A 24,930-nucleotide genomic window follows, 5' to 3' on the forward strand; every position below is an offset into this window, starting at 1 on the left:
TGAAACGCCGATGCACTTTGATCACCATGGAAACTGCATTTTACATTAAAAGAAGAGAGAATATTTTACATAAGAACCTCAGGACCTGAAAAAAAACTGACGCATTTTATTGTTGGACCCAGCTCAAACCAATGATGGTGTTTTAGAGGGATAGATTACCAAAAGGAAAGTAAAGAATACGTACACCCGCTGGTTACGGTTTTTGTTACGCCGAAAACGGGTGGTGTACGTATTCTTTACCTCTGCCAATATCCCCTGTTTGTTTGTTTCCAGTGCAACTTGATGGACGGAATTTAAATACTGCTCGCAGACACTTCAGTTATTCTCTGGTCATTGTGGAACCAACGCTTGTGCTGACTCGACCATTAACTTTAGAATTCACAAACTTGATCAATAGATTAGAATGTAAGTCGCTCATTCTTCCGAACTGATCGTTACCATTTATTTTGAAGTTGTAGATCTTGATATCAATCAGAAGATATTAAGAGGTTATCGCGCTGTGTATGAGAAATAAACTATAGAACCACATGAGCGCCGTTTGTCAACTACAAAGTATTTTACGGTAAGATGGTGAACATCCTAAACAAGTAATCTTTAAGTATGCTAGCTATCAAATATTTCGAGATGGGTCTGGTATAATACTCAAATATGCATAGAGGTAAAGACCCCCCCATCCCCCTTCGGTCACGAATGATCATGGGGTGCATCTAGAAAGTTTCCCGCCGAGGCACAAATCCGGGCAGGGTTGTATTATGGAAGACCAGCAGTCACCCATGCATACCGGTCTTCCCTCCCCACGCCACTGCGGAAAGGCAAAGGGGACGATACAGCTTGGCACCAGTGACGTCGCAACTCATTTCTACAGCTCGGTTCGGGAATCTCGAACTCATTATGTCATGATTGAGCCTGATGCTCTAACCACTGAACCACGCACCTTCAAATATACATACAAAACGCATAAACGTATAATACATACCCCAAAAATACATAAACATAAGCGATTCAACGAAAAAAAAAAAAAAGAAAATTTTTTTACGGAAATTGATGAACAAATCCTTTCACTTTCCCGAAAGATAACCATTATTAGTGTTGTTATTTGTTTCTTCTCGGGCCATGCCCGACTCACAAGGTCCTGTTTCATTGGCGTACAGGTTCCCCACTTGGATGGGACGCCGGTCCGTTGCAGGTGAACTGGAACGTGGAAAGAGTGAGAGAAAGTTGGGGCGAAAGAGTCAGCAGAAGTTCGCCATTATCTTCTGCCGGAGTCGCGTGGAGCTTAGATGTTTCGCTCATAAACACACACATCCCCACCGACCCCAGCCTAATCCATTTCTTTCCTTCTGTCTCACACCCCCACACCCACCTCACGCCTCCTATTCAGAGTGAAACTCCGGCGGCATATAAACAGACCAGCCACCCACTTTATCGTAAAAGCAATTCCCACCCCAGGAGGCACGTGTTGACCTCCAAACGGTCACCGACTTGAGGCAACTGAAAACTACATCGAATTAACACGTGCAGCATTCTATCTAGTAAGAAGTTGATATTGTAAGGAGGAGCTATTGATGTCCACCACCACCACCAATACATATTAAGACTCGAGTCATAAACCAGGGGTCGGGATCGTGATCTTTTGTGGGGTTGTTGCCTAAAAGTTTTTTTTTTAAATACTCTATAAGGTGGGAATCGAAATTCATAGCAAATGGACCCATTTTTATGTATTCTTTGTTGTAGCAGAGCATCTGCATATGCCAAGGGTAATGGTTTGAAACTGCTGGAAATAAAATAACAATTTCATTATATTTAGTGTTGGCTCGGCTAGAAAGGGTGTTGCCTGGGCAACTAGGGAAACACCCCTGCATCCGCCACTGTAAACTGCCACGAATGATGTACTACGGGAACGAAATAGCATTGAATTGTAGCAGACGATACAGAAAGAGATATTTGTACTCTGGTCCTATGTGTAAACTGTAAATTACTGCTAACTCATATTGTTTTCAAATTCTGGAACAAGGCCAGCAATTTCGGGGAGGGAGGCGGTCGATTACATCGACCCCAGTATGCAACTGGTAATTATTTTATCGACCCCAAAAAGACGAAAGGCAAAGTTGACCTCGGCGGAATTTGAACTCAGAACGAAAAGACGGATGAAATGCCGCTCAGCATTTTCCTTGGCGTGCTAACGGTTCCGCCAGCTCACTGCCTTCAAACTGCTAACTCACATTGACCACAAACAAACCAGGTACCTGGAATAAAGGACAGCTCTGGCCATTATTCCAGACATATTTCAAGAATAGGGCAACCACCGTCAACTTTTCAACCATTCATCTTAACCAGAAAATGGTAACAAGCCTCTCTGACATATTCGAGTCCTTTGAACATTTTACTTTACTTTTCTAACCCCCTACTCCGAACCTACTCCTAATCTATTTCCCAGGATCTACTCCAGATATAACCTTGGCCTACATAATTCCCATTCAGTCCGTATTTAAATAATCATTTCCTCCTTTATTCATCGATTTGCCTTATCATCCGCTTATCATCTATTTATCAGCAACTATCAATAAAAACACATTCACTGATTCTTTAATGCTGCTTCTCTCATTCAATTGATTCTATTCACTCCAGTTTGTCTATTCACTTATTCCTTTATTCCGTTATTTATCTTTGCTACTCTTCTTCCCCCTCTCCACCCCCGTTCAGACATTTATCAATGAATTTTCTTTTCTTTTCTACTCTAGGCACAAGGCCCGGAATTCTGGAGGAGGGTGGTGGGGCATTTCCTTCTTCACTGATCTTTAGCATTATATTTACATCCGTTGAGCAGTTGAGTTCCACAACTGTACATAGTTCCTCTTCTTTATCCCAAATCACTATGTCAAGTCTATTATGTTTACATATGAGGGACATTCCAGCAGCACGCTTTTTTATACTATGAGTGGCTATGGCTTCTACCATACCGTGGGTTTCTTGATTTCTTTGGACTCAGGGTTATCCTGCCAATAGATTTCTTTATATAGTGTCTTAAGATATACCGTGATGATATATATAGCATATAGGCATGGTAGCTTCTGTGCCCATATATATATATATATATATATATATGTGTGTGTGTGTGTGTGTATACACATATATGTGTGTGTGTATGTGCGTGTGTATGTGTATGCGTGTACGCGCGCGTATATTTGTGTGTGTGTGTGAGATTTTAGCGTCTTTCGTTTTGTCCAAAGTAAAACTTTTTTCCTGGTTTTGTGATTATGACGTCATAATGGCGATAACGTTTCTCAGAGATTTTCGTTTCAAAACTCTTCAGTCTCTTTCAACCTTTCGCGGTGATTAGAGGCTAGGGAATGTGTGCGTCAGGGGACGTACCCAGACACCTGAGGACTAGAGTGAAGTGGCAGTCATCTTCACCTTGTTTTTGGTGTTTGTGGGGATACTTTATGCCCCTTTAAGTTCTTAAACACCCGGTGTAACATGCTGGTTGGTAGCATAACATAGTTACAAGGTGTACGGTAGTGTCACTGTAACCGTATGAACTTTTAGCCAGGCGATTCCAGTACAGGAAACCTGGGGGGGCCCAACCAGAAGTATTCCTCACTCTCCATACATTTCCGCAGAATAATTTATCCTAAATAATTCTGTGACAGTAAAAGAGAAATAACAATAACGTTAAATAACAAACAAAATGATAAACGCGAAACGATTATCATTTAATAAATAATTCATGCGTATATCAACAGAATATAATTATAAATATGGTGAGTATTTTAATAAGAGTTTAGTTTGTTACTTTCAAAATGTTTGAGCATCTTTTCAATTTATTCTTCATTTGATGAACGTGGTGAGTATTTTAATAAAAAAAAAATGCCTTGCTTTAAATTGTCTCAACATTTCAAATAATTTTTGTAATAAAGCAACATTTATTCTTCATTCGATGAACATTGAGAGTATTTTAATAAAAAATGTTTTTTGCTCAAAATGTCTGGTCATTCGATGTTCGACACCCTGCAACAGAATGGTGAGTATTTTAATAAAAATAAGTTTTGCTGTTAAACGTTTGAGCTTTTTTAACAAGTTTTTTGGATACCAAAATATTTATTCTTCATTCGATGTTCGATATACTGCATACATCACTATTTTTATAACACGACAGGAAGCTTTTGGTTTCAAGTGTATAATGTGCCTGGGCCTGTGTGTGCGTGTGTGTCTGTGTGTTTATGTTGCAGTCTATGTCTGTCAGTCTCCATCACTCATTTTCTCTCACTCCTCTCTCTCTCTCTCTCTCTCTCTCTCTGGATTTCCTATTTGAATCTGTCATCGACACCTTCAGACACGCATTTTATTTCTCTTTTTCTATCTATCTATCTAGCTAGCTAGCTAGATAGATAGCTATCTGTCTTGTCTGTCTGTTTGCTTGTCTATCTACTTCCCTATTTCTGTCTGTTTATGTATGTATGTATGTATGTATGTATGTGCGTGTGTGTGCGTGCGTGCATGTGTGTATAGACGTTTGGGTGGGATAATACCTCTGATGAGGGACCATCTGCTGCTCTTTGGATAGTTCGTCCGCTTTGGTCCTCACCTGACACCTAGCTCCCTTCTGTGGCTCTTCGAAACTGTGTGCATACAACAGCAGCCACACCCCGTGCGACGGCTTCCACAGGCCGGCTAAACCATGGTGAGGATAGACGACGGCTTTCAACCCTCGGTGATGCATGTGAGAACTGGACCCGGTGGACTACGCAGAGAAAAGCACAAGATAGATTCAGCGTGCAGGAAGGCGGACCAGCAAGCGTTGCGGGGGTGGGGAGCAGGGTACGGCGAAACACAAAGGAAGCTTCGGCTATCCATTGCATCCCAACTTATCTCTAGTCGTCTTGACTTCGTTGAAATCCTGGAGCGATAAGCAAATGACAAAGCAGCAGGTATGGATGCACAGGAAGCTGTAATCATAGACTGCACCCAGGCGGACAAGGACATAGGGTTGCTCCCTGTTACTGAAGCAGCAGTGGAGTTCGGCATTCTCATGGATGTCTGGGGATTTCCCCTCTCTAGGATTGTTCTGCGCATCTCCATGGCCTGAGGAAGGGGCTAGAAAAGGTGCCCTAATCATGGACCTCTTCATCTCACCCTGGCCTGCATCCTGCGCCAAGCGGAGGTCGCAACCATGTGGTCGAAATAGAAAGACGAAACTGGTGACATCACTCACCATTGGCGCATGGAATGTGCGAAAAACTCTTGCACAGCTCCTAAGCAAACAGACCTGTGAGACGGACAGCGCTTGCTGCAAGAGAACTCGGCAGGACCTGAAATGTTGAGGGGGGAGGGACTAGTCGATGGCATCGACCCCAATGTTTCTCTAGTACTTAATTTATCGACCCCGAAAGGATGAAAAGCAAAATCGACCTTGGCAGAATTTGAACTCAGAACGTAGCGACAGACGAAGTGCTGTTATGCATTTTACCCAGCGTGTTAACGATTTTGCCAGCTCGCCGCCTTACCGGACGATTTACGCACCCACAACTTAATGGTTCAGTATAAATTGACTAAGAATTTACAAGATACATTTTAGTGGTACTTCGTAGGAATGGTAACTAAGTTTCGTTCAAGGGGGAATTACTCCGGCTCTCCCAGAAATCGTTTTCGCTTTGTTAGCCTTTCACGGTTTTCGTTTATTTTTGTTTTTCTTAACTATCAAGCTGAGCAAAATAGTATTTTTACCTCCATTTTTTTAGCTTTATTTGTGTCTCCAGCCAGCAGGTCCGATGAGTCGCTCATATTGTCAAGTGCAATAATAGACGTGAAGCCAATGGTCATTTTCTGACCGGCCATAACTAACTAGCGACTTACATAAGATATTTCTGTCCAAAAACAGACAGCTGACCGATTCTTCACGCTCCCCAGTCGCAGAGTGTACAGTAATAGGCCATCACGTGGTTTCTGTTTTATGGCTGCGCCACCGGTTGTGCGCATATACATAGTCACAACAGAATCTCTTACGGACATGGAGTCATGCGATCTTGGTTACTCAATATACCCATGCCATCAAACGAACTCTACACGAGGATTGCACGCGGATGCTACTCGAGAAAATCATTGACCTAATAAGGCACATGAGATGGAAGGCATACTTGAATGACCAAGCTACATTGCTCCCAGAGGTCAACAGTTACAACATCAGATCCAGAAGTTCCCCACCCAGAAAGTGATATCTTTTGCCATTTACTTGTTTCAGACATTGGACTGTGGCCATGTTGGGGCACCACCTTGAAGAAGATTTTTGGCGAACGAATCGACCCCAGCACATTTTTTTTTTCTTTTTAAGCCTGGTACTTATTCTATCGGTTTCCTTTGCCGAACTGCTAAGTTACGGAGACGTAAACACACCAACACGGGTTGTGAGCAGTGGCGGCGGTGGAGCAATCAGGCACAAAGACATCTCCCCATTTATATATACAATGAGCTTCTTTCAGTTTCCATTTACCAAACACACTCGCAACGTTTTGGTCGGCCTGAGGCTACAGTAGAAGACACTTGTTCCAGGTAGCACAGAGTGGGACTGAACTCTGAACCATGTGGTTGGGAAGCGAACTGCTCACCACATAGCCACACCTGCGCCTATCTAAAGCTAGTTTCTTTTTCTTTCTTTCTTTCTTTTTTTTTTTTTTTTTTTTTTTTTAGCAGCCGAGATGAAATGGAATTATTTAGTAAAAGATAATTATGACCTAACTAAAATGGTATACATTTTATTGACGTCCACATGTATGAAAGATAAAAATCGAGACCGACTGGATTCGAACTCAAAAAGGAAGCTGCAAATTCCGTTGCTAAATTACACAGTATTGCTTTAACACCATCTCTTAATATGGAATATAACTCTTTGCTGATAAACAGCCTGGTCTCATGCCAATAAGGGCGCTTGTAAGTGGTCACTCGATTTGCTAAAAGCAACAGCCAAATTGCCCTTTGAATTACACCCTACTAATTTTGGATAATTTAGTCCATGATACACTATCGGGGAAAGGAAAATTACGAGATGGTGGCATACCCATACAAGAACCCCACCACCGACTTTGTTTCCTCATAACTTATAGAATAATGGATAAGTTTTTATTAAAAATTTCCACAAATACTTTTCAGATGGTGTAGATTACAGGTACAATAGAATTGAAAGAATTACAAGTATAATAGAATTTAAAATGGAACCCCCCCCCCCAAAAAAAAACCCAATTGCTTGAGGCGCACACGTACACACTGGTACACATCACATTTTTCTTCAAAACGAAACTTGAAATTTTGAAAAATTATGTCCTCCGATTATTTGTTTTATTTTAATTTAATTTTATTTCATTTCTTCGCATTAAATTCCGTTATAATCGTATTCTACATTATCTGAAAGATATCTATGGAGAAAAAAAAAATAGCCATTTATCTGAAAGTTATGAGGAAACAAAATCGGTGGAGCGAGCCACCATTGTATAGGTATGCTCGTGATGGTCACAAGTGGAACGTCTTCGGTCATTAGTCTACGCGATCGGGGCTGACCTGAGGCTAAACAACAACAACAAAAATAACCACCGCCACCACCACTACGACGACGACCAGGAACAACGCAGTTTCATAACAAATGTCACGGCGCCTTCCTTAGACGTCATCACCTCCTCCTTAGCCTCGCCGGCGCATGCTCAGTGGCTGCAACTGTTGTTAATTGCCTTTTTCTTCTACTTCTCTTCAGAGGCTTTGAATCAATGGCTTTGATCCGTGTTCTAAACACAGCTCTGCTGTCTTTGCAGCAAACCCTGAGAAATGGCCCTCATCTGCAACACAGCGGCGCTTGCAGGCTTCTATCCTCTTCCATGCGTATCCTTTTCGTTTTGATTTTCTTATTTTATCTCTGATTGTTTAGTTTTTATTCTGTTTACATTCTTTCTTGTTTCGTGTCCGTTTCTCTCACCTCTCACTCGCATCTATATATTATATAAATATATTTACTCACACACCTCCGATGTATGTATCATCTATAGAATTAAACACATACTTGTGTATATATCATATAAATATCTACATCTTTATGTGTATAATCTATATTTATATCATCTATAGAACTAAAAACACACACATGTGTGTATATGTTATATAAATATGATATGATATACATCTTGAGTGTATATAATTTACTTGTGTACCATCTATAGAATTAGATACTCACATGGGTGTATATGTGTGCATGTACACGTGTATATTATATGCGTATGTTATATTTGTTATGAATGAATCCAGTGACTTCGAGGTTTCACTGGATATGTGATGTTTTTTTTATATTCCTACTGACAGTTTAAATAAACCACAGACCCAGCAATACTTCGAAGTCACTATCGATTGCATTATAAAAATTAATACCTGGCTTAATGCCGTAACACATGGAGTGAGTATTGAGTCCTTTATTAAGAGTTCTTCGTTTTCTTTTTTATGCTTATATAAACACTCGGTCATCCTGTATTGCGTACTGACACACACGCACCCATAGTATTTAGTAGAGAACCCTGTGGGGAACTGAACCGCAGAAGAAGCTTCCCCCTTTTGCAAGTGTTTTGGTCCTTAAACTCCTTACACTCTAAAGGGCCGCATCTAGATCACGACTCGTAGATACCCGTCCACTGTTACAGTCTGGATGGCCAAGGTGCCCCAGTGTGTGTGTGTGTGTGTGAACATATAAATGCAAAACATGGGAGAAAATAGTTTTTGGATACATAAGAGTTAGATATGGGGGTTTTTATTGAAGCTGTAAAAACTTTTCAAACTGTTACTCTTGAGTTTCCCGTAACCAACCTTCAGATATGGGTTTTTAACGTTATATTTAGTGTGTAAAGTGTTTACATATCCTCTATGTTTATAAACAAACAGTGAAGAACCGTCGAGTGGTTTGTATATATTTTCTATTGTATAACCAGTGACACCATCGGTCTATGGTTGAGATCTTAGAAGGGCAAATGTGGAGGTGATGGCGGCGGGAAACGGAACCGAGTGAAGAGGCATTGTTTTCTCAAGGGCAGCAGTTGTCCGAGTCGTAGAACTGGTTCCTCAGGCAAGTAGAGTTACCTGCCTTGACAACAAACGGCCTAACAACAATAATAATGATTTCAAATTTTGGCACAAGGCCAGCAATTTAGGAGACGGGGTGGGATAAGTCGATTATATCGATACTAGTGCTCAACTGGTACTTATTTTATCGACCCCCGAAACGATGAAAGTTAAAGTCGACTTCGGTGGAATTTGAACTCCGACAGTAAAGATGGACAAAATGTGGCGAAGCATTTCGTCCGGCGTGCTAATGATTTTGCCAGCTCGCCGCATTAAGCAATAACAATATTAATACAAAGGTACCTTGGGGTGTTGTTTATTACCAGATCTCCCTTCATTCAGCAGAACTATAATCAAAGGCGTTCCATTTGTGATCACCCTGCCTGTTATTTATAAACATTGTACTCCCTAAAAACACTTTACCAATGTGTACTTGTTTAGCACTGGGGTTTACACGGAAGCAGCAAATCTATTATCAAAGGCTTTCCAGCCATGACCACCCCATCTGCTCAGAAAGATATTTTGGAAACTGCTCTGGTTGCAAGATAAAAAAAAAGGCAATGTCCAACTGATTTTATAAGGGCAAAATTTGATATTGTTTTCTTGTAACGCCCAAATCTTGGGGGTTGCAATCTGGGTTAAAAATCCTGCTAGAAATAGCAGCCAAATTTCCTCAAAGCAAACCTACCTTGAATGAATAGAATAAAATTAAAAAAAGACGTTAGATAATGTAGTTCTCGACATCCCTGAAAAGGTGAGATTGCCATAACTGGAATATGTTTATCATCAGTCACTTGACCTGAGGCCAAAATAACAGTTTATGTAATTCATTTATGCGAAGACACTCTATTTCAGGAAAAATTTATGCAATGTAAGGATATCACTTAAAGGAATTTAAATGATGTTATTTTATTATATAATGGCTTTATATAATACAGTTTTATTATATAATAAATATAGCCTGGATATATTTTATTATAAATGTCAAACACCACCCCATACTCGCCTCTGCGATTCTTTGTTTACTCATCTATGGTACTGTATTTTCATTTATTAATTTTTAGGCATGAAAATACTTATCAACTGCAGAAACCCATGATGTACTGAGGGCGCAATAGGTGACCCGCGATATGGCAATTGATTATATACACACACACACACACACACACATATATATATATATATATACACACACACACACACACACACACACACACACACATATATATATATATATATACACACACACACACACACACACACACACACGTGTATATATATATATACATATATATAGCAAATGTCATGGTGCTTTAGGTGTATGAGCTGTAATTCCATATTCTGAGTCATATTTGTTGATGACCGATGAGAAGAGAAGTATTTCTTCCTGAGGATTCTGCTGGCATCAGTGGCCCTTCAGATAAACTCCAGTTTCCTCACTGGTGGCATCATGTGTGGGGCATCAAAATCTGAGCCTTTGCTTCTCCGTATTCGAATCGGTGCCTTGTACCCTCCCTGTATGTCATAAGGGGATTGGCATGAGGGTTAAGCTATCTGGTCATTAAAACCTGGCTTTAAGAAATCTATGGGACCCCATCCCAGCATGGAATAATAAACAGGTGTAAAACAATGATAATGATGATGCATATGATTAATTAAGATCATCATCGTCCCATTAGCACTGTCATCATCATCATTACCACCACCATAACCATTAACATCATTATCATTACTACGACCATCATCATCACCACTACTATTATCATCACCATCATCATATTCACTATCATCATTATCACCAGCATCATCATCATCAAATAAACTCTTGGCTAGAGAAGTTGTTAAAATACCTCAACAGTGAGTAGTGCCAAGCAAGATTCTTGACAGCACAGAATTTCAATGTAGTCATTCTACTTGCTAGAAATAACAGCTAAATTTTCAAATCAAATCAAATCATCTTAGGAAATGGAAGGACATAGTTTAATAAGGTAGACTATATCCCAGAAGAATAATTTAGGATGGGCATGGTGGGAACAGGTTTGATCATAAGTCTAGCTTCATCAAGGTTGACCTAGGGCTAAATAACATTCACAGCAACACACACACATTTAGAAATACGCTTCTGAAGATTCTATCTTGTTAATGCTTCTGTGTTTTTTTGTGTGTGTGTGTGTGTGCGTGCATATATACATGTGTGTTTATATTTTTATAAAATCTTATCAATTTATCTGTCTGTTCTCCTCACTCTCTCTGTCTCTTTCTTTCCATTTGAATCTATCTATCTATCTATCTATCTATCTATCTATCTATCTATCTATATATATATATATATATATATATATATATATATGTATATTACATGAACAAGAATGGAGAAAAATCACATCTTTCATGAATAGTTACACCAGACATAACTGACAACCATTTCTGTTCTGGCAGCATATTTAGATTCTTTTATTCTTTTACTTGTTTCTGTCATTTGACTGCAGCCATGCTGGAGCACTGCCTTTAGTTAAACTAACTGACCCCAGGACTTATACTTTGTAAGCCTAGTACTTATTCTATCATATAATTAAGCAAGTCGGCTTAACACTGAGTGCACCATTAATCTCAAAGTGTCTGACTTTGCAAAACAATATCCTGTCAGGATTCAATTTCCTTCCTTTTTTTTTTTTTTTTACTTTTTTTGCATCTAAGTTTTTGTTGTTCATTCATAGATTTCTTTTCTTCTCTCCCTCCACATTCCTACCGCCTCTCTCTCTCTCTCTCTCTCTCTCTCTCTCTCTCCCTCCTCTCCATACCATTCCATCTCTAGCCTAGATTTAGAGGTCAGGCACTGTTAAGAAAGATACAAAGAAGAAAGAAAGCTACAAAAAACAAAACAAACAAACAAAAACACAATATGAAGTTGTTTATGTGGCAAAGCAATAATGTTTGTGTGAAGCAGTCAGTTTGTGTGTGTGTGTGTGTGTGTGTGTGTCTGGGGGAGTTGTGTATCTGTCTGTTTGTCTGGAACTTTTGTAGTTCTTATGTAATTTTCTTATACCCCCCCCCCCAACTCACCCCCTTCTTAGCTGGTGAAGATTGTTGATAACCTTTCTGTTGCAACAGTTGGGCATTAAAACCTTTTGTGTGCGCGTATATATATATATATATATATATATAAATCCTTTTATGTTTCAGTGATTGGACTGTGGCCATGCTGGGGCACCACTCTGAAAAGTTGTTAGTTGAACAAAATGACTCCAATACTTATTTCTTTAAACCCGGTACTTATTCTATCGGTCACCTTTGTCGAACCATTAAGTTACGAGGACACAGACACACGCACACGGACACTCACACACACACACACGCACACATATAAAATGGGCTTCTTTCAGTTTCTGTCTACCAAACCCACCCACAAAGCTTTGGTTGGCTGAAAGCTATAGCAGAAGACACTTGCCCAAGGTGTCACACAGTGGGACTGAACCTGGAGCCATGTGGTTGGGAAGCAAGCTTCTTACCACACAGCCACGCCTGTCAATGTTTGCTTTTATCTTATAATAAAAGCAGTTTTACATTAAATTGAAGAATTGCTCAATATGTTTGGTAGAGAGTGTTGATAGTGACTTCGAAGTTTTTGCCAGCTAAGCCAAGGTCCAAGAGATTGCCTCGCAAATTGAAACCGCACACACACACACACACACATCACATCAAGCATGTGTACACAGACACACATATATCATAAAGTCTGTCTCAAGTCTTGAGACTCATTAGGCCAGAGCTTGTCTTGGTTTCTGGGATTGATAAAAGACTGACAATTCCAGACTCCCCCTGGATAGGACACTAGTCCATTGCAAGGGTAAACTCCATTTACTGCTGGTAGTCATTTCAGCTGAGTAGACTGAAATAATATGAAATGAAGTCTCTTGCTTCAGGGTAGAATGTGCTGCCTCGTCTGAGAATTGAACCCACAGATTAATTATCATGGACCCATCTCCATTACATACGTAAGATGCTTTTGTTGTACTTCCTTAACGTTGGCCCTTAAAAGCTGCCTCAGAGAAAAAGACAGAACCCAAAGAAAGTAAAGGTAAGTGTGTTTCATCATCATCATCATCATCGGTTAACGTCCATTTTCCATGCTGGCATGGGTTGGACGGTTTGATGGGGGACTGGCAGGCCAGGAGGCTGCACCAGGCTCCAGTCTGATCTGGCAATGTTTTCTACAGCTGGATGCGCTTCCTAAGGCCAACCACTCTGAAAATGTAGTGGGTGCTTTTTATGTGCCACTGGCACAGGAGCCAGTCAGGTGGCACTGGCATCAGTCACGTTCAGATGGTGCTTTTTATGTGCCACTAGCACAGGAGGGCTGGCATCCACCATGTTCGGATGGTGCTTTTTATGTGCCACCGACACAGGGAGCCAGTCAGGTGGCTCTGGCAACAACCCATGCAGGGGACAATCTTATGCTTGTGCCTCCCAGGTGTCACAGTTGATCTCAAAGCAGTTCAGTGACGCTTTGAAGATATCCTTGAAGTACTTTTTCACTCCTCTTTGCATATGCTTCTCCACCAGTTTGTTGTAAAACAGTCTCTTGGGGACCAGATGTATGATGTGTCTGTATGTATATTATATATCTGAATGTGTGTATGCTTTCATGTACCTCAGTGTTTGTTTGTGTATCCTCTGTGCAGGTCCCACCTTTAACTGGCAAGATGCCCTTAATTTGGAAAGTCAACTGACAGAAGAAGAAATTCTGATCCGTGACCAATTTCGGGATTATTGTCAAGAAAAACTTATGCCCCGTATATTACTGGCTAACAGGCATGAAGGTAAGTCATAAGAAGTTCATATTTTATTTAGGAAGAGTAATTCCATTTAAAAAATACTTTCCTTTCAGTATCTTTGACAAGGAAATGTTATTGTCATTAGACAATGTCCAGTATTCATCTGACGTTTTGACCCTCAACCCCTAACTCCTGTTGGCAGGTCAGCTGTGGTCCTGGCCAAACCACAGCTCATCTTCTCCTGACTTCCAATTCAATTTTTTTTGCTCCTGTTCCATAACCAACAAATGCCTGTTTCTCTTGACTCTCTCTCTCTCTCTCTCTCTCTCTCTCTGAGTGGATGCTGTTTTAAATTCCAACAGCTTGTGTTCCAAATTCTCTCCACTAGTTTCCCTCCACTAGACCCCCACATAGCCAGTCCTCCATCCTGTCTCAGTTGTGCAAATTTGTGGGTGTACGGAGTGTGCCATGCACCAATAACAGCAGCAAGGTGATACAGAAAAGTCCATTTTTCCGTTGGTCTAATCATGGGGTCTTCTTTTTGGAGAGACTCTGTTTGAACCAAGCTCCTTCAGAATCAAGTTCTTCATCCTTCATCTTTCTTCTTCCGCCTCTTGGTGCCATACTTTTGGTTGGATTATGGATTTCCTCTTGTTGGAACAGAGATTCCACATTACCAAATATTCTGTTGGTTGGTGGAAGCATGAAGTACTCCAAAATAGTTTATTAAACTACTTCATTGCCTGTGGCCCTGTGGACAGAGAGGTCCAATACCTGTATAAGACATGGCTCTCCACACCATCACTGGACTTCAAATAGCTGGGGTCCTCTGCCTCTTCAGCTCTCCATAATGTTCTCTTGCCTCTTTGCACCAGATCTAGTAATAACATCAGAGTGACCTCCCTTACACAAGTAGCTCCTGTGCCTCCCCACCAAAAGAAACAAACATTCATTTATTTGATGAATCACACCATTTCTCTTCTTTAAAATAGTTTTCAGAAACTAACAAAAGGAATGGAAGCGAAATATTATCCCATTCTTCCTTTTTTAATAAATCTACACTTCAACAGCCATCACACCATTTCCCCCTGAAACATAAAACGTACATAAACCTCAACATATTCACACGACTCAACAACCACACACACACACACACACACATGTTCTAATTAGAACACACAGAGACACACATACACTTACAGTCGTCAAGTTCACAGACACAGTAAATCTATGTCACGCTTCATTAATCAAAGGAAAGGTTTTCTTTACAATTTCGACAATAGCAACACAACATGTTGCCTTCATTTGTTCTCTTTCAGTATCACTTGATGTAAGTGGAACAATTGATTGTACTTGACCTGATATAACAATGATTGGGTCATGGTGACCCAACCATTGTTGTATCAAATTATAAAGCATTTAGTTAACTTTTGCTTAATATTTTCTTAATTCTTTGATGTATCTATACATACATACATACATATATATATAGTTCAAAAAAACAATAACAAAGAAACAAAAAAACAACAAAGTGAGGACGTGATATGGATAGTATTATTGGACGCTCAGGAAAGGAAAGAGAGAGTGTATGACGTTTCGGGCGTAGCCCTTCGTCGGAAAGATGGTAAGTTCGGAGAATGGAAGAACGGAGAAAGAGGAAAATGGTACCGATGCCCACGAGATATATATATATATATATATATATATATATATATATACACACTGTGGTTTGGGATTTGGCTGCCCTTTCTAGCATGTTAGGTGTTCTGTCAAAGGTCACTTCTTTTGTGTATGAATATGAAATTGTTTATACACTATTGTATATATATATATATATATATATATATATATATATATATATATACACACACGTACACACACAGAGACATACACACACACAAAAATACCTAGTTTACAAGTGTAGCACCTGATTTACAGGTGAGGTACCTAGTTTAAGGGTGAGGTAACTGGCTTGCAAGGGAGGTACCTGGTTTACATGGGAAATACCTAGTTAACAGGTGAGTTTACAAATGGATAACAAACAAAATTAGAGAGGAGTGAAGAGGGATATCATCAACGCAGGATAAGCAACCCAGTTATGTGAAGCAGGATGGAAACGTATAGCAAAACCCACAAGGATGTTTTAAGACCTTTGTCCGTTCTGGTCTTCTTTGTGATGTTGTAATAAAACTGTCCTTCACTGATTGATATCGATTTGTTATTGTTCTGTTCATTTCTCTTTTAAAAAAAAAAAGATTTTGACCGTGAAATAATGAATGAGATGGGATCATTAGGTGTTCTTGGTCCGACAATCAAAGGTTACGGATGTGCTGGTGTTTCATCTGTAGCATATGGTTTGATTACAAGAGAATTGGAAAGGTGAGTAGCTTCGCAACTAACATAGTTTACATATACAGGGTGGCCCAAAAGTAGGTTTACAGTTATCATGTAGGCACTTTAAATTTCTATCTTACAAACTGAAAAGGGAGCTTAACAAAATTAACATAGAATAATGGTTTCATATCTTTTTATAATTAGGATCTAAACTGTTAATATATGAATGCGAAAGTGATAGTTGAATGACTGTAAACCTACTTTTGGGTCACCCTGGAGAAGTATTGAATTCTTAGGTTATCTCCCTTTTTTTCAAGTGGAACTGGGTTTTCAATTGCTGTTTGGTAATCATGATACATCTTTCTAGAGGTGGAGGTAATTTTAACCTTTAACACATTGTAGGTGCATCATGTCACTATATGAGTTTTCTCCCCTGTAGAAACAGGGCAGTGGCAGGAGTAACAATTCTAGAGAAAATGCAGTGTAATAAAGATTAATGAATCAAGGTATGGTTCTAGACACACCTGTATTTGCTTATGTTCAGTGTTTGAAGACCTGGAATAATGAAGTTGTTTATTTGTAAAACAAATAAAGGTTAGCACCAGTATGGGCATTAAGGGGTAGAATACAGCTTGAAGAAATCTCCGCCAAAGACATGATGATATAGAAAAAAGCAGACATCAAATGATGGTAGTGATGCTGCTGCTCTTGATGATTGTAATGGTGGTGGTGATGTTGATGATGATGCTGTTATTGTTCTCTAATTGTAGAGTAGACAGCAGTTACCGTTCAGCAATGAGTGTCCAGTCTTCCCTGGTGATGCACCCCATCAATGAATACGGAACCGAAGAACAGAAAGCCAAATATTTACCAAAGTTAGGTAAGTTTGGGAAATGTTTGTTTTGTTTTGAAATCCATTGACAATGGTGCCTTTGGAGTGCAGATGGTCAAGCAGATAAAATATTGGACAATCATTTCAAGAGATTGTATCTGTGATCAAGACATTCAAGGTTGAACTGCCCAGTCTACTTAGCTATAAGTAGGTACCACACTTGGTTATATGTACTGCAGAATTTTTGTGTGTTAAGTGCAGCTTCATCATTCATTAACAGCAACAATGTTATTTAGATATTTCTTCATATTCTTCTTTTCTTTCTTTTGTTTTTTTTTTCCAGCAACTGGAGAGCTGATTGGTTGTTTTGGTCTGACAGAACCAAATCATGGAAGCGATCCATCTTCAATGGAAACAGTAGCTAGATATTCTCCTTCAGATAATATATATATTCTAAATGGATCCAAATCCTGGTTAGTTGAACCATATTTTCTACATATATTCCAAAGACATCCAACTTGCGGTTGATTATATTAACCCATGTTTACACACACACACGCATGCGAGCGTTGTATCATCCATGTATATTTCACGCTGCTTCTACAATGGTCACTGCTTTTCTCAACCAATCATCAAGCTACAAGCCACCTCCCCACCCTCCACCTGCTCCTCTTCCTCCTATTAATTCCTCCTGTCTCTTACTTCAACACTAAGCATTTTTTTTGCACACGAACATTACAGACAGACGAAGTGTTGCTAAGCATTTTGCTTGGCGTGCTAACGATTCTGCCAACTTGCTGCTCTGGATGTTTATGTAATAATTAAAGACCAACAGTTTTAGTAGTAACCGGTGATTAATAATGTTGTTAATTACAAGTAATTAATGAAGAAATGTCAAATTAAACTAATTAACTGCAGTAATAGCAATACCTTGTTTTTTCTAACTTGCTGCTGTGGGAGAAGGAAGTGATGTTATTGTTTAACACCAGGTCAACTCACATTGAGTAGTCCTATGATTAGACATCCCAACCATGACCGTTTCAACTTTTTGTATATCCATTACATTATCCAGTATGTCATTGTTGTTTTTATGATGGTTGAAGGGGACTTGGTTGCTGTTTCTATTGGGTCAAACAACCATGTCAAGACTTTGGGTCTTTGGGTCATACAGTTATTCATTAAATATATTTATTGTTTCATCATTATAAAGATATAGTTATTATATATATATATATATATATATATATATATATATATATATATATACAGAGAGAGAGAGAGAGACACACACACACATGCATTTTCACTTGCATATTTCTCTATCTGTGTGTGTGTGTATACTATATAAGTATATGAGGAGAGTGAGATGAATAACGAGGGCAATTATTTTTGTTAATTATTCATGCCTAAGTTCTTGACATGTCACTGTCAAGCGGTACAAAATGGTTTCGATGTCGTCGGTGGCCCATCCTTCCTCTGTTGAACCTTCCTTAAAATTTATTTTCTCTGAGATTTTGTTGTTGTTGTTGTTTAGCCCATGGTCAACTTGATTGAGCAGGCTTAGAATCAGAGGTAGTCCAGCTATAATTGCCCTGCCTTTTGGGAAGTATTTAAAACTACATTATCCATTGTGTTTTTTTGACCCCATTAATTCCCCCCGCCCCTGGCCTGGGCTGGGACAGCTTCAAATGTCAGGGGTCTTGTCCCCAATGTTCTTTTGATGTTGCAACTCATGGTCTTTGTTGTTGGTGTTGTCTAATCCTAGACTTACCTAGATCAACCTGATTCATGAATCCAGGGGATTCCAGCCAGTTTCCTCTCAGTAAAATGTACTCCAGACTGCATTAACCATTATGTCCTACTTCTCTCTTTAAGAGAGTAGACTGTAAATTGACTGCTGTTTCAAGCAGGTCAAACGACAACATATGAGCTCCTTCGTGTCCCTGTATTTTTTTTGTGGGTCAATAAGGAATCCTCAGAAAAGGTTAATGTCTAGCAGGGAGAGGGATCTTATTTGGTTTTTTTATCTCCATTGTAAAACCTATCCATAACACACACACTTTTGTTTTCTACAACAGGATCACCAGTTCCCCGATTGCAGACGTGATGGTTGTATGGGCAAAGTCAAAGAGTCACAATAACAAGATTAAAGGTTTCATTCTGGAGAAAGGTATGCCCGGTTTGACAGCACCAAAGATTGAGGGCAAATTCTCACTGAGGGCCAGCATTACAGGACAAATCGTAATGGAAGATGTTGTTGTGCCGAGCTCCAATCTTCTCCCTGCTGTTTCTGGTCTCAAAGTAAGTAGACATATTGTTATATTGCAGACGACAAGTATCGTTACCTGCATTTGCAATGTCTTCTTTTATTTTAGAGACACAGCAATGGCTGCGAAGGATAATAAGTTCACTTAGTAACCGTACAATTCTGTTTGTTCCCACTCTGATTAAGTGTCTTCTTCTACAGCTTTGGGCTGTCAAAGCTTTGTCAGTGATGTTACTCAGCCGAAACTGAGCTTATCTATCTATCTATCTATCTATCTATCCATCCATCTATCTATCTATGTGCATATTATCTACATACCTATCTATCACTGTCTGTCTGTCTATCAATATTATATAATATTATACTATATATGGCTAATTTCCAGGAAATGTAGTGGGTGTCACTCGGGAATGTTATCGGTAATGTGGTTACCTGGTAAGCAATTTCCCCTCGAAAACTATCAGGCCTTGTGCCTTTGGGAGAAAAGATTATTATTAGTATTAGTATTAATTGTGCTGTAAATGGCAGTCTCAGCAGATAACCAGACTTACTTCTGTATAACATTTAAATACGGCCCTTGTTGTTCTGAGTTAATCCACCACCAGGTATCTATGTGTCATGTCTGTGTGATTAAGCTTGACCTTAAGCTAAATTACAATTATAAAAATATAACAATAATTAAGAAGAGGCATGATGGCTAACGAGATAAAACCTGAACATTTTTGTTTTCCTTTTTTTGTCTTAGAAAATCCCTGGTCTTAGAATGTCCTGGTCTCAATTCTCCCTCACCCCACCCTACATACTTTACCAATCTTAATTAATCAATTAAACAAAATTGCTTAATTGATTGTTTTTTTTTTAATTGCTGTGATTGTGCAATTGTCCTGTCTCTCATGAATGGCTGATCAATGATTTAAGAATGCTGGTTATTTGTTTAGCCAGGCTGGTCAATCTTCTGCAATACAGTGAGGAAACTGTGACATTGTGATGTTACAGTGTGACATGGCAATGTTACCATTTGTGACATTGTAATTACCATAACATGTGGCACATGTTACTTGCTGCCCTTGAATGTTGCTCCATGTGCATAGTGCAGCTTTGATTTTGGCAATTTGCTAGTCATCAGTTCATGTGGGAAATTACTCCATGTGGTCAATATTACTTGTAGTTATTTAGTCCATGTAGTCTGTACACCATGTGATTTGTGCATGGGAAGAGCAGTCTATGTAGTCAGTTTACTCCATGTGCTTAGTAATCCATTCAGTCATTTACACCATGTGGAGAGTTACTCCATGTCATTGTTGCATCTGGTGATGAGTCCCTGTGGGTAGCAGAGTTTAATTTTTTTCTATTTCTGTAAAAATCTGAAGAATCTGCAAATACGAGGCGTCAACTCTCTCAACCAAATATTAATTTATTCACGTTTATAATATTTAAAAAAAAATGTTTTTCTTTTCTTTCCCCAGGGTCCATTTGGATGTTTGAACAATGCTCGTTATGGCATTGGATGGGGAGTCCTTGGAGCAGCAGAGTTCTGTCTTGAAACAGCACGACAATACACACTGGACAGGTGAAAAATGGATTTTCATGTTCTAATGTCTCTCTCTCTCTCTCTCTCTATCTGCCTATCTCTTTGCTTTGTGATATTGCACTGTGTGACTTTGTAACATTACAGAATGCGATTGTGGTGTTACAGTCTGTGACTTGATGATGTCACAGCTTACAACTTTATGACTTTCATGTTACACTCTTTGACTTCGTAATGTTACAGTGTCTGTGGATTTGCAATGTTACAGTCTTCAACTTGACAATGCTCTGATGTATTTTACTGTCACACTGTTGTAGTCTGTGTTTTGTGACATTAAAGACAATTATATTACAGGTACTAATTGTGTGACATTACTGTTTGTAACATTGTGATGTTAGACAGTATAACTACTTTGGGATACTGCTGGCTGACACTTCTTGACATGTGTATATGAACGTGTGTGTGTGTGTCTGTGTGTGTCATTGCTATTCTGCAAAAGTGTCCTAAGTCCAAAATGTTGCTTTTTCAGAAAACAAAAAAATAGTTCCACCTTCCATAGGAATCATGGCAAAGCCGACACTGGAGCATGATGTAGTCCTTGGATTTGACGGATTCAGTCAGCCTGTCCAACCATGCCAGCATGGAAGATAGACGTTAAATGAGGAGGAGGAGGGGGAGAAGGATGAAGGGTGGTCTAGGATTAAACAACAGCAGTAGGAACACTGAATGTGTTGTTCTATATATTATGTGCATTGGAATGCACTGTGGTGCATTTGAGTTGGGGTGGGGGTGCAGTCAGCTGATCTGACTGCTAATCTTAAATGTGTAACAATAATCTAAATAGTCTCTTATCACCTTGTCATACTTGGTTTACTTTTGACACCCAACTGATTAACTAACTAATAAGCACCTGGTTTATTTGTCTCATTAAGATAGTTAACGATTAAAAAATGTACAACAATAATGACCGAATGCAAGCACAAATGTGCGCACACACACACACACATATGAAGTGTTATTGGAAAGTTTTTCAGATGGCACATGCTATGATTGTACAACTCAGTGTGTGTACGTGTGTGTGTACAGCTGATGATCAAATGTAACTGGCTGACACAGTCACTCTTCAACAAATAAACTTGTTATCAATTTATATCTAATTATTCTATGAACAAATTATTTCATATAATTATATGATAGTGGCTTCAAATTTTAGCACAACGCCAGCAATTTCAGAGAGTCGGGGGTGAGTCAGTTACATTGACCCCCAGCACTCAACTGGTACTTATTCTATTGACCCCAAAAAGATGAAAGGCAAAGTTGGCCCACGGTGCAATTTGAACTCAGAATGTAAAGGCAGACGAAATGCAGCATTTCACCTGGCATGCTGACGATTCTGCAAGCTCACCACCTTAATAATAAATAATAATAATAATAATAATAATAATAAATGGTTTCAAATTTTTGGCACAAGGCCAGCAATTTTAAGGGAGGGTGCTAGTCAGTTACATCAACCTTTATCGACCCTGAAAGGATGAAGGGCCAAGTCGACTACGGCGGGATTTGAACTCGGAATGTAAAGACAGACAGAATGCTGCTTAGCATTTTGCCTGGCATGCTAATGATCGTACCAGGTTGCCACCTTAATAATTACATATAATATCATATGAGCTTATGATGTGGGAAGCTGGCAGAATCATTGAAGCGTGAATCAAAATGCTTAGCACCATCTTTGCCAATTCTTTATGTTCCAGTTTCAATTCCTGTCAAGACCAACTTCGATATTCAGCCTTTTAGGGACCAATAAAACAAATTCATCCATGTGGAACAACCCATTGTCTCGGTCACATGGTCGGCGCCAGTTATAGAATCTGCTGCTAATAACGATTATGATGGTATATGTGCTTCTGTGTCTATTTCTTTACTTTTGTTTTTAGTTGTATCTCTTTATCCCTACCAACAGGATCCAGTTTGGCTCTCCACTGGCCAAGAACCAGTTGATGCAGAAGAAAATGGCTGACATGTTGACCGAGATCAGCCTTGGACTTCAGGCTGCCATTCAGGTTGGTCGACTGAAAGACGAAGGAAAGTAAGTGGACGGTTCTCTTGAAAAGCACCAAGTTCTGTTGGCTTGTGGTTCTTATTTTTATGATGCCTCTTTCTTTTCACAAGCACACACACACACACACACATCTCTTTCCATCTAGGTATGTGTTATATATTTATATATATCTTTCCACTATATGTACGTGTTTTATATATATATGTATGTATATATAGGACAGATCGCTGACCACTACATTTATATTTTTTTTTCTCCTTGTTTCTCTCCTTATTTCTTTCTGTGTTCCTTTCAGTTGAAGAGCGTAGCGCGAAACGTTAAAGACTTTCTCTATTCCCGAGCGTTAAACTAGTACATCCATTTGTTGTTTACACCACCTGTCCTCGTCTGTTGTTTTTTTCGTAAGTTCTCCCATATATATATATGTATATATATATATATATGTATGTATATATAATCTTTCGATTTGTGTATGTATGTATGTATTTATATATAATGTATGGTAACTATTTCCAGAGTCACACCTGAAATGATATCTCTGATTAAACGCAACAACTGTGGCAAGGCTCTGGACATCGCTCGTGTAGCCAGGGACATGTTGGGTGGAAACGGCATCAGTGACGAATACCATGTCATCCGGCATGTCATGAATCTTGAAGCAGTCAACACATATGAAGGTAAACTGTTGTTGTTATTGTTGCTATGGTTCCAACAAACATCTGGTTTTTTTTTTTCAAGCTCAATACTTTTCATATGAAACAAGGAATATAAGCATTCACACGCACGTGGTTAGTGTGTTACACTCACAATCGCTAGATTGTGGGTTCAATTCAAAGACCAAGCAGCGCATTGTGTCCTTGAGCAAAACACTTCATTTCACGTTGCACCAGTCCACTCATCTGTAAATGGGTCAATTTTGACCAAAAATAGGAGGTCGACTTTTACATGAGATCAACTATTACTTCAGTATATACTATTTGAATATATATATATATATATATATATGTATGTATGTATGTATGTATGTATGTATATGCAGCTACCATGCTGTTTTAGATAATAAAAAAAAAACCCCAGAAAAGTGTCAGGATAGAAATGAGGTGTTTATTATCTGGGGTCCTTTTGATACTACACTTTGATGGAAAAGGGCTGGTCTGAGTGAGGTAGGCAATAATGATAATAATGAACGACTAGACGGTCATGACTGGAACGTCTGTGGCTGGTCAGAGATGCACTCACACAAAATTCTCATTACTTTGCAACGTTCTAAACTTGTTTGTTTTTTCCATTTCTCAAACCTTTGCTTAACCTCTCCCTCTTCTTGTTTCAGGAACCCATGATATTCACGCCCTTATATTGGGTCGTGCGATCACTGGACTGCAGGCCTTCATGTAGACCACACCCTTAGATGACCACCGCTGCTGATATCACTGTGGGACAATGAAACACAATTTGTTTGCATTCTATCTAATCTGTTGTATTTAGTGCACAGAGAAAGAAACCAAAAACAGAAAAAGAAATAATAAAGAGACAAAAGTCTTCATAGTTACATTATTTTTGTAGCCGAGAGCACTTTTAATTTATATATAAATGTCCTATATTGTGTGTGTGTGTGTGTCTATATATTTGAGTTTGCACATATGTATATATGTATGTGTATATATATATATATATATATATATATATATATATTGGGTCATCCCATAAATAATGCAGTTTTTTTATACTTCTGTTATTTTTCAAAATTAAGATAAAGTTCTTTCTTAATCTAAAATATGCTCTCCTTCATTTTCTGCAATCCCCATTTACTGCATTAATATTCCTTGCACTTTCGGTTGCGTTGTTGCCTTTATTGAACTCATAAAGCAAAATATGCCGAATATACTCCTTTGTCACTTCCATTATAGCTCTGTAAGAATAACTGTTAAAATCGAACTGCACTCTTCAAAACTTGCACTAAGAATAAGGACAAGGTAAAATTACTATCTGATTTTATAGGAAGTTGATGCAGGTAGTTTATCCTGTCCCCTTCCGACTTTTAGTTAATGCAAT

At 39.0% G+C, this 24,930-nt stretch overlaps 1 protein-coding gene across 3 annotated transcripts; it reads left to right on the plus strand.

The window, feature by feature from the left end:
- Positions 1–388: 388 nt before the first annotated feature.
- On the plus strand, positions 389–24,432 carry LOC106884200 (glutaryl-CoA dehydrogenase, mitochondrial). 3 transcript variants are annotated; one of them, XM_089341667.1, is made up of 12 exons: positions 389–405; positions 7,739–7,863; positions 13,124–13,162; positions 13,767–13,904; positions 16,115–16,238; positions 16,964–17,073; positions 17,369–17,498; positions 19,104–19,326; positions 20,758–20,861; positions 22,780–22,905; positions 23,395–23,555; positions 24,209–24,432. In XM_089341667.1, the coding sequence occupies exons 2-12, from the start codon at positions 7,752–7,754 to the stop codon at positions 24,271–24,273; spliced, it is 1,332 nt and encodes a 443-aa protein (XP_089197793.1). In that variant the 5' UTR covers positions 389–405; positions 7,739–7,751; the 3' UTR covers positions 24,274–24,432. The 3 variants fall into 3 exon arrangements, with proteins under 3 accessions (XP_089197793.1, XP_089197792.1, XP_014790932.1); XM_089341666.1 differs by lacking the exon at positions 389–405 and adding an exon at positions 3,254–3,761; XM_014935446.3 differs by lacking the exon at positions 389–405 and having other exon boundaries at positions 7,714–7,863.
- Positions 24,433–24,930: the final 498 nt, after the last annotated feature.

Source organism: Octopus bimaculoides, chromosome 25, assembly GCF_046866305.1.
Source record: "Octopus bimaculoides isolate indiv1 chromosome 25, ASM4686630v1, whole genome shotgun sequence".
Taxonomy (NCBI): domain Eukaryota; kingdom Metazoa; phylum Mollusca; class Cephalopoda; order Octopoda; family Octopodidae; genus Octopus; species Octopus bimaculoides.